The sequence below is a fragment of the Amblyraja radiata genome, chromosome 18, assembly GCF_010909765.2.
Source record: "Amblyraja radiata isolate CabotCenter1 chromosome 18, sAmbRad1.1.pri, whole genome shotgun sequence".
Lineage (NCBI taxonomy): Eukaryota > Metazoa > Chordata > Chondrichthyes > Rajiformes > Rajidae > Amblyraja > Amblyraja radiata.
The window spans coordinates 23,876,273-23,887,686 of NC_045973.1; the positions used below are offsets into that span (position 1 = coordinate 23,876,273).

The following is an 11,414-nucleotide window of genomic DNA, read 5'->3' on the forward strand; positions in this document are numbered from 1 at the left end:
GGAAAAATCCTCGGCACACATACGGCGGAGGGGGGCTCTGAGCAAGGTGGCCAAAAATGACGGCCGTAGGTGGCGGCATTCTCTCGGAAATCGCAGCACAGATGGCCAAAACCAGTCAAGAACAGACTTTTAGTAATATACAAGATAAGATAGATAATAATAATAATAATAATAAATTTTATTTTCGGGCGCCTTTCAAATCTCAAGGACACCTTACAAAGATTAACAGAAGAGAAAAAAACATATAGTCGGAGAAAAATAAATAATAAGGACATCATCAATATACAAATTAAAGATAGAAATCGCTCCAAAGACACAAAATCAAAAAAAATCAAAAAACACAATGTGAAGAGAGAGCAGCGGCAGCTAAAGCGCGCCAGCGTCCACTCTCTCTTCCGACAGCCATCTTGGACACAGACTAACATAGTAACTACACACAGAAAAATCATCCCCCCACAATGGTTACCACTGTGGGGGAAGGCACAAAGTCCAGTCCCCAACCCCAGTTCTCCCAGAAGTCAGGCCTATTTGAGGCCACCGCTATTGCCTCTACGGAGGCCCGAAGTTCCTGGCCGTTCTGGCCGGGTGGAGTTGCCCCGGCGTTGGGAGAGTCCTCACAGTGGTTGGGCCACCTGGAACGGCCGCTTCCTAGCAGGGGATTGTCGGCTTCCGAAGCCGACAGGGATGCACCGGGTTGGAGCTCCCAGGCTCCCGATGTTAAAGACGGCGCTGCCCGCTCCGCTTCGCAGACCCGCAGCCCGGAGGTGTTGATCTCGGCGTTCACATCTCACCGGAGCTCCAGCGCGTCAATCCAGCGCGGCGACCCAGGCAAGGCATCGCCTGCTCCGCACCACGATAGCGCTCCAGCGCTGTGCCGTCACCGAAGCCGAGGTGCTGGGCGGTCCCCACCAGGAAACGGCGCTCCAAGCCCGCTGGTAGGCCACGAGGACGGGTCGACGGGCAGCCCGGAGAAAAAGCTGCCTCACCGACCAGGTAGGGACCTAGAAGTAAGATTACCTCCTTCCCCCCCCACATTAAGAAGTCCATTTCTCCTACAAACGAAAGACAAGACTTACTAAAAACTGAAACAAATATGGATTAAACGGACGGCTGCTGGTTAGCAGCCGTTCCCCAAGATGGCTCCTCCTCCGATAGATAGAAGATAGATAGATAGATAAATAGATTAGTATAAGAAAATTATTAGTAGTGAATTTACTGGATAACTGCTCAGTGTGTAAAGGAATTAAGTCAATTGCAGAGAACACTGTGTAAGAGGACAGCACGTAGTGTACCTGAATAGCAACAGTGTAGCCATGGCTAATTCCAATTGTAGGGAATGTGCGCCAGTTAGCATCTGGGTATACTTTTGAGGAATGGACCGAAGTCTTAGAGGTTTGGTTCACTTCAAATAATATCACTACAGAAGAGAAGAAGAGCATTGTTGCTTACAGGTTTAGGAATCAAGGGATATCACACCCTATGTGCGTTGCTGCAGCCAGCGAAGCCCGCTAGTAAAACGTACGAGGAATGCAAGGAGGCATTAATTGCTAATTTCTCGCCAAAACCAACAGAAATAGTGCAAAGATATCGGTTTTATACATGCATGCAAGCAAATGAAACAATACCTCAGTTCCTAGCAAAGTGAGGGGTGTAATTTAAGTGAGGGGTGTAATTTTAAGGAACTGGAGAATATGCTAAGGGATAGGTTGGAGGTAGGATGTGCAGATATTAACATCGTGAAAACTGTTGGGTACACCGAAATTAACCTTCGTGAATGCGGTCAATATTGCGACAGTGATGGAGGTTGCTAAACAAGACGTAGTGCAGATCAAGAAGATCGGAAGGCCTCAAGATGATTTTACCCCCTTCCATCAGTTTCAAAGGAAGGAGCCTGGACTAAAGAAGACAAGGAGTCCACCAAGGGCATCCAGAGACAAGGCGTCTGGACTAAAGAAGACATGGAGTCCACCAAGGGCATCCAGAGACAAGGTTCAATACTCCAAGAATTGCTGGAGATGTGGCGGCAGCCATGAGCCAGCGATGTGTAAATTCCGAGATGGTAGGTGCTTCAGGTGCTCGGGAACGAGTCACACCAAAAGCCAGTGTGATGCTGTTAGAGCTTACCAGCAGAGGAGGAGACGATTCCAGAAAAAAGCAAACCACTTGGAGGAGACTGATTCATCAGAGGATTGTATGAGCCATTTGGAAGATGAATCAATTAACAAGTTGACAAACTCTGAACCGTATACAGCCACTGTGATAGTGACAGGGAGGTACAACTAGTAGTTGCCACTGGAAGTCCATGGACTATCGTACCAGAAGAAGTCTTCAGAAAACTCGGTCAGGATTTCAGACTAGATCCCTGTAACCTTAAGCTGAAATCCTACACGGGAGAGTAGGTTGACATCTATGGACAAGCAGCAGTACAGGTACAGCTCGATCCTCACAGTAAGCCAGAAACGCCGACCCTAGTGGTAGTAAAGAAAGGAGCAAGCCTATTGGGAAGAGACTGGTTGAGGAAGTACCCTGGATTGCTGTCAAATTTAGCCAGCCAGAACACGCCGGGTCCAAGCCTAAGTTCACCGAGTAGTATACACAGCTTGCAAGAGGCCATGAGCTCAATACTCAACAAGCATGCCAAGCTGTTTGATAACAGCACCCATGGAGTACTGAAGGGATACCAAGCCAAAGTGTATCCACAAGACAGAAACAGTGCGGCAAAATTTTACAAAGCAGCTCCTGTTTCATATGCTGCTAGAAAGCAGATTGATGCCGCATTAGATGACTTGCTACAGGATGGCATTATCAAGCCGGTGAAGACAGCAGATTTTGCATGCCCAATCATAGCTGTTAAGAAACCGAATGGGAGCATGAGAGTCTGTGGCAATTACAAGCTCACAGCAAATAAGGTGCTGAAAGTGGGGCAGTATCCACTTCCAACTTTGGCGGATCTCCTGCAGGAATTAGGAGGAGAAAAGTTCTCTAAATTAGACCTCTCCCATGCTTATCATCAGATAGAGTTAGACCCTGAAGCTCGGAGGTTCACCATAATTAATACGCACAAAGGTCTCTTCGAGTATACCAGATTACTTTTTGGGATATCCAGCGCGCCAGCCATGTTCCAGAGAAAAATGGAGTGCCTGCTAGAAGATATTCCCATGTGCAAGCCGTATCTGGATGATATCATCATCAGCAGAAAGACTGATGAAGAGCACCTCAGGAACCTGGAAGCGGTCCTGTCAAGACTAGAGACCAGTGGGTTACGTCTGAAGAAAGAGAAGTGTGCACTGATGCAAGAGTCGGTCGACTATCTCGGACATCGACTGAACAAGAATGGTCTTCGTCATCTTCAAGACAAAGTTGATGCGGTGCGGGAAGCAAAGCGGCCTGTGAACCAAAGCCAACTCCAGGCATACTTAGGATTACTTGGGTATTATAGGAAGTTTATACCCAACCTGTCACAGGAGATTGCACCGTTGACTCTAATGCTGAAGGATGAGTACCGATCAGCATATTCAAAGAGTGGGAGAAGCAGCGAGCCTGATCCCGTTCAAATGGGGAAAGGAACAAGAGCAGGCATTTGCAGAGATCCAAGCGTCTTCTGCAGAGTGAGAGTGTGCTGACGCATTACGATCCAGCCAAAACAGTCCTGCTCCAAACGGATGCAAGCCCCTATGGCTTAGGTGCTGTGATAAGCCATGTGGATTCAAATGGACAAGAACGCCCGATAGCTTTTGCCTCACGCACTCTCAAGCCCAGCGAAGTGAACTATGCACAATAGGAGAAGGAGGGCTTATCCATAATCATCGGACTGAAGGTTCCACAAGCAGTTACATGGGAGGTCTTTCACCATTGTGACTGTTCACAAGCCTCTGATGGGACTATTTGGAGACCACAAGCCTGCAAGCCCAATGGCCTCTGCTCGCGTAGCAAGATGGCATATGATCCTGTCTGCTTACAGTTATAAGATTGTCTATCGGGAAGGCAAGAAACACCAGGATGCAGATGTGTTGTCGCGCTTGCCGATCCACGAAGAGGACTCTTCATGGAATCACCCTGAGCTCGCGGAGCTTGATGAAGCAGAGGCACGCATCAACTTGCTCTCCGATCTGGACACACGCCCTGTTGATGCACAGGAAGTGAAGAGAGCTACCAAGAAGGACAGAGTTCTCTCAAAGGTGAAGAACCACATCATGGAAGGGTGGCCAAGTGCAAGGAATCTTCCAGATGAAGTAAAGAAAGATGCCAGCAAGAAAGAAGAGCTGTCAGTGGAGGATGACATAATACTGTGGGGACCACGAGTGGTCATACCAGATAATATGGAGATGAGGACTAGAATCCTTGAAGAACTTCATAGCATGCACCCTGGCATTGTGAAAATGAAGGCATTGGCCAGATCATACGTTTGGTGGCCAGGAATCAACAAAGAGTTGGAACAACAAGTGAGAAGTTGTCCAAGCTGTCAGCAGAGTCAACATAGTCCTGTTGCAGCCCAAATCAATCCTTGGGAGTTTCCTGCCGGAGACCGGGGCTTCACGATGTTATAGGCCGCGGGCCGGCAGTCGGAGCTCTTCTCCGGCGAGGAATCCCAGACTCCGCGAGGGAAAGTGCACGCTGCCCCCGCGACTAGAAGCTCCGCACAGCGCGGCTTCAGGATGTTATAGTCCGCGGGCCAGCGATCGGAGCTCTTCATCTGGCGACCCCCGGCTCCTTGATCTGAGCTATAGGAAGAGATCGGGCAGGCTACACAACAGAAAGTAATAATTTTTTTCTTACCTTTCGTCTTGAGTGGGGAACCTGAAGAAAGACAGGTCGGGTCGCTTACATTGCCGATTCGAGCACTTTATAGCAGAACAGCTTGCTACGCGTGTAGATGTGGACACATGACAGAAGCCGATTTAAAAAAATCATATATTTGATTCCCAAAATGGCGCGAAAAAATTACCCATGGCGCCCATGGCCAACTGCGGCTCTTTCACCTAGTGGTCTATCTTGCTCCTCTAGTATCTTTGGTAAAAATCATAAGTGCCAAGTTTATGCATGATTATTACGGTTATGATGATGTAATTGTAAGATGACTTTAATAATAACTTGGGAACAGTGTATTAGTCAATTATATTTTGGGTAAAAGATCATATACCGTGAAGGTGAAATTGTGTTAGCTGCCTCCAAGTTAAAGGGGGAGGAGTGTTGTGTATGAAAATATGATTAGCATATTTAAGGTCTTGCGCAATGGTACGTATGCGCAGAGAGACTCAACTTGGCAATTACAATACAAGAAGCTTGTTAATTACTTTCTGAACCTTCTGAACGAGTATATCCGAGTATGATTTTAAAGGTACACAAAAAAGCTGGAGAAACTCAGCGGGTGCAGCAGCATCTATGGAGCGAAGGAAATAGGCAACGTTTCGGGCCGAAACCCTTCTTCAGACTGATAGGGGGTGGCGGGGAGAAGGAAGGAAAAAGGAGGAGGAGGAGCCCGAGGGCTGGGGCATAGGAGGAGACAGCCCGAGGGCTAAGGAAGGGGAGGAGACAGCAAGGGCTAACAAAATTGGGAGAATTCAATGTTCAAGCCCGCAGGATGCAGACTCCCCAAGCGGAATATAAGGTACTACTCCCCAAGCGGAATATAAGGTGCTGAATCGCCAAGCGGAATATGTTCCGCAAGGCTGTTGAAGACAAAGATCCTATACCGGAGGGATCTTTGGTTGAAGACACCTGCATCGTGGAGGTTGTTCCCATCCCTTCCTTCCTCACGTGCTCTGTTGTTGTCGTTGAAGCAGCCCCCGGTTTAATTCAAGTCCAATGGAAAGCCAGCCTCGCGGCATTGTCCAATCAGGGGCTCTGTTTCTTGTCTCCGACACCAGACCGTCCAATCACACGTCGGCGTCCTGTCCCGTCAGCGGGGTGAGCGCGCGGGGTTTTTTTCTCTCGCGGACCGCGGGCAAGATCAACGATCCCATCGCAATAGGATCTTTGGGCTAGATGGGGAACAAAAAGAGGAGCAGAGCTGCGACCTCGGCGCTCCCGTCGCACTCTAGGACTCTCTTCCTGAGGACCGACGGCCTGCCGCTGCGTTTCTACATCAGGCCGGGCCCCACCAAAGCCTTACTGCAGCCGCTGGTATCACACGGGGGCGGCGTGATGTGCCGCGTCCAGGAGCCGAGCGCCATTCTGTTGATCGAGCCGGAGGAGAGTGCGCCGAGGACGAGCGGCTATACCCTGTCCCAGTATGTGTTAGACTGCGTGCAGAGGAACCAGCAGTTGCCTCTGGAGAACTACGTGGCGGTCGGGCCGCCGCCACCCACGTCCTCCTCTGACAACGGTCGGACAGCCTACACCAAGCTGGAGGATGTGGCCATCCTGATGTACGTGCGCGACTACGGGGGTTCGGGCTCGCAGCCCGGGAGCGCGGTGTGGCACGAGATGGAGCGCGCGCAGGTGACGCGCCACAGCTGGCAGTCGATGCGGACCCGCTACCTCCGCCATCTGCGCGGCCATGAACACCTGTACAACCTCGACAGCCGCTCCGTCATCCCCACCACCGTCTTCCACGGGACTCAGCCGCCCGAGCCACAAAAAGGTAGATGGGGAGGGAGGAGAATGATTGCAACGGATTCACTGGCCGGCACGACTGCGTGACTTCCACCACCACTCACTCACCTCTCTCTCTCTCTCTCTCCTCCTCCTCCTCCCCCCCCTTCCCTTCATTTTCCATTCTCTCCCTGTGCCTCGCACCTATTTATCCTCTCTTCGTCCAAGGTTGGGGAATCAAGAAATAGAGGACATAGGTTTAATGTGAGGGGGAAGATTTAGTTGCAACTTTTTCCACACAAGAGATGGGGTGGCGCAGTGGAGGAGCTATTGCCTTAGCATCAGAGACATGAGTTAGATTCTGACTACAGGTGCAGTTTGTGTTGGGTGGGTGGGGGTGGGGGGGTGGGGTGGGGTGGGGGGGGTGGGGGGGGGGGGGGGTGGGTTTCTCCGGGTGCTTCAGATTCATCCCACATGCCAAAGATGTGCAGATTTGTAGGTTAATTGGCTTTTGTAAATTGTTCCTAGTGCTTAGTGTGAAATAGTTTGTGGGTGATCAATGGTCGGCTTGGACTCAATGGGCCGAATAACCTGTTTCCACGCTGTATATGTATATAGGTTGGTGACTATATAGAATAAGTTGCCAGAGGAAGTGGTTGAGAGCGGTACAATCTTTAAAACACTTTTTGGGACAAGTATATGGATAGAAATAGTTTAGAGGAATAATAATAATAATAATAATAATAATAATAATAAATACTTTATTGATCCCCTCAGGGAAATTCAGATGTCCAGAAGCTCGCAACCAACAAACCCACAGATTCAAAACGAACGCAGACAGAAAATACATAGAATACAATGTGGACACTACCTGAGAGCAATAAATACTTAAAAAGACCAATAATTAACAGTTAAAAATTAGTAATTGCAAGGTCGTAAGGAGTAGAATTGAGCCATTCGGCCCATCAAGTCTACTCTGCCATTCAACCATGGCTGATCTATCTCGCCCTCCTAACCCCATTCTCCTGCCTTCTCCCCATAACCTCTGACACCTGTACTAATCAAGAATATCTATCTCTGCCTTAAAAATATCAACCCACTGATTTGCCCTCCACAGCCTTCTGTGGCAAAAAATTCCACAGATTCACCACCCTATGACTAAATAAATTTCTCCTCAAAGAATGTCCTTTAATTCAAAGCTATGACTTCTAGTCCTAGACTCTCCCACTAGTGGAAACACTCTCTCCACATCCACTCTATCCATGCCTTTCACTCTTCTGCATGTTTCAATGAGGTACCCACTCATCCGTCTAAACTCCTGCGAGTACATGCCCAGTGGTGACAAACGTTCATCGTAGGTTAGCCTACTCATTCCTGGGATCATTCTTGTAAACCTCCTCTGGACCCTCTCCAGAGCCAGCACATTCTCCCTCAGATATGATGCCCAAAATTGCTTGGAATATTCCAAATGCGGCCTTGCTAATGCCTTAGCCTCAGCATTACATCCATGTTTTTGTATACAAGCCCTCTTGAAATAAATGCTAGCATTGAGTTTGCTTTATTTACTACCGAATGTGGGCAAATTAAACTAATTTGGATGGCTTTTTTTGGTTGAAGGGCCTGTTTCAGTGCCATGTGACTGATTTAATAATGTACCCATTCTTTAGATAGACACAGAATACAGGAGTAACTCATGTACTCATCAACACCCTTGCTGTCCTGGGCAGTCTCCTTTGTCAGAGTGAGTCGATATGCAAACTGGAGGAGCAGCACTTCATATTTTGCAAGGGCAGCTTGTAGCCCAGCAGTATGAACATTGATTTATCTTATTTCAAGTAACTCTTCCAACCTCTGTTTCTCCTCCCCCCTCCTTCCAGTACTACTGTTCACGTCATCTTATCCCTTTTGTTATCAAACCTTCCAGCAGCCATTATGGGCACTACCCTTCCTGAGATCATCATTTGCTGTCCCTGATTTGTTCTGGCCTTTTCTTACCTCCAGTTTGCTTCCTCCAATTTCCCCCCCCCCCCCACCCACTTCCAGTCTGAAGAAAGATTCCGACCTGAAACTTTGCCTTTTTTCTTTCCTTCAAAGATGCTGCCTGATCTGCTGAGTTACTCCAGCATTTTGTATATTATGTTATCCTATTAGTTGGGATGACATTTCTGCTTTATTTGCATCAAACCATTATTGTCTTTAAAGGTTTTGTACTTGTTTAATCATGTCTTTATTTCTCCTGTGGTTGAATGTGTTTTATAGGGAAAAAGAATGGTGGCAATCTTCAACCTACTGACCCAGGGTCTAATGAGGATGTACCCATTGCAGATGAGCTGGAATCTGATGGTATAAGTTCTGAGGAGGAATTCTTCAACATATTTCCAGTTGCTATCCAGGAATTTGAGGCAGGCTCTATAATTATGTTTATCCCTTTAATTATGCTCTGGAAATGTTCTTTGTTATCTACTTGCATCAGAACCATTCACAATTTTACAGTTTCAATCTATGTACTTTTTCTGTCAAAAAGACCCTATGTTCATATTTTCCAGAATGTGTGTTCTCATTTTTACTATCTATACATCGTCCATGCATCATAACCATTGGCAAAGTACCAGATTAGCATAACTTCATTGGTCTCAAATACTTTACTTCAAAATCCCTAGAGCTTGGTTTTTGCTTTGTGACCCAACTTGCACCACAACTTTTAGTGGTAGCTCTATTGGTGCTACCAATATTTCTCATGTTTCTCTACTATATTGAAACTTGCTAGTTCCAAGTTTTACAAAGAGTGAGCATTATTCATTATACAAAAATGTACTACCTTACATTTCATCTGCCAATTATTTGCCCTTGTCCACTTATCTGTGGCAGTCCTCTGCTGAAATGGTAAATTTATTTGCATATAAGAAGTTGAGTATGTCTCTATCCAATGTTTTTGGGTGGACTGGGCTTTCTGTTAATGGCATGCCAGCACTTCAACTAGTGTATAAAATTTGTAGAGTAATGGGCAGGTCTCAGAGAATGTGGTGCAGAGGTGCATGAAAATAAGGACAACGGTATTGTCCCTTGTGTGGTTTGCTCCTTGGTAGCTGATGTGGACTGTTTCATTATATGTCATTGTAAGTTACTTGAACTGTACTGTTTACTTGTTAGCTTTTATTGAAATAGTTTTATTTTCTAGATTGATGAGACTTCTGAACAGATGAAGGAGATAAATGATGTGACAGAGGCAGAAAATATCCCACAAGAGCACCAAATGGAAACTGACAAATCACCAAAAGTGAGCTTTGGTGAGCGATGTCTTAAAAGGAAAGGAACTACCACAGAATTAATTCTGGACAATGAACCAATGGAAATGAACAAACCACCAGAAGAGAATCTTGGTGAGCCTTTTGCTAAAAGAAAAGAAATGACAGCAATAATTATGGAAAATAAGCAGGTGGCGACTGAAAGCCCTCAAGAAATGAGCTTTGGTGACTGCCATACTAAGAAGAAAGTCACTTTGTCAGAGTTTGTCATGAACAATAAGCAGTCAGAATCGTATTCTCAAGTATTGTCAGGCGAATTGTCCTTGCATACAGCATCCCAGGATGAAGTGGAATGTGCAACCAGGGCCATCAGTACATTAATGCAAGCTTGTGACCTAGACCTCTGCACAGCCACACAGTTGCTACTGAAGAACAATGGAGAACTGGCAGCAGCATTGCATTTTGTGGAGTCTGGCCACCGTCCAGATGGTTATCCCATCTGGACACGTCGAGATGACCTTGACCTTGAGAATGTTGCTAGAGAAGTGCAGGAGGGCCTAATCCAAAAATTTGGCCCTGAGAACCTAGCCAAACGTATTGCCTTTCGAAAAAGTTAGTGCTATTATTGAATTTCATGTTTCAGTTTTGGTATTGTCATTTAAAGGAGGCATAATTTCAGAGAGAATACAATCTGGTTGAATATTGCCTATCTCCTGTTAAATGAGTTTGTACCTGGAATGTTGATTAGGTAGAATGAAAATCCATGATCTATTGAGTTGGAGAGTCTTATCCCTGGCATATTAAATCTACCCTAATTTGCCATATTTGGATTGGAGTAAGAAATGAAAGTAAGGGTTAAGACCCCATATACTTTTATTCAGCCCATATTTCCGTAAACTCCTTCCTGATTTGGCCACTCACCCGCACATCAAAAGCAATTTACAGTGGCCAACCCAGGTACCAGCCTAATGTCTTTTGTGATATGGGAGAAAGCTAGACCACCTGGGGGAAACCCCTGTGGTCACATTGAAAAATAGACTCTATGAAGACAGCACTGGTAGTCAAAATTAAAGCCACTACTGCCCCATTTTAGTCCATTTTAAGCCAAATTTTACATAATGTGAATTTTACGATTACTAAACAAATGATGCATTGGAACATTCTCCAAATGAGCTGCTTTTTAGTAATTGGATGGGATAAGTGCTCATGATAAAATTGAGAGAAAGGTTTGACAGTGTTGATCATTGACTAAAATATAAATTTGTTTGTACAGAAACTACTTTTGCAAACCATTTGTGTACAAATGTCAAACGCTGGTATTTGCGTAATGCTGTCCAAATCTTTATGAAGATTCTAAGATATTAAAATGTAGTTTTATGCAGCATATTCTTTAATGATTTTATTAGATGAAATGTGCATGCTGAAATGCTGCGCTGTTGCGACCTAATGCATCACTTGATCGATTTTAACATTGTTTGAATTATTGGTGTTTATTCCCAGCCCCTGATTGGAATAAGAAAATGGTCTTGATACACGCATCTAGTATGGGGAAAGGTTCAGTGGTTTCTGCTGAATTATCTGGTGATGTCTCCTAAAATATGGTCTTTAATTGTGGCCTAGATTATATTTATCTGT

General features: G+C 46.0%; 1 protein-coding gene across 1 annotated transcript; it reads left to right on the forward strand.

Annotated features, from left to right (window-relative positions):
• Nucleotides 1-5,858: 5,858 nt before the first annotated feature.
• Nucleotides 5,859-11,163, forward strand: LOC116983207 (TERF2 interacting protein). Its single transcript, XM_033036854.1, has 3 exons — nt 5,859-6,583; nt 8,794-8,936; nt 9,713-11,163. Exons 1-3 carry the CDS (start codon nt 5,986-5,988, stop codon nt 10,394-10,396), a joined length of 1,425 nt encoding a protein of 474 aa, XP_032892745.1. The 5' UTR covers nt 5,859-5,985; the 3' UTR covers nt 10,397-11,163.
• Nucleotides 11,164-11,414: the final 251 nt, after the last annotated feature.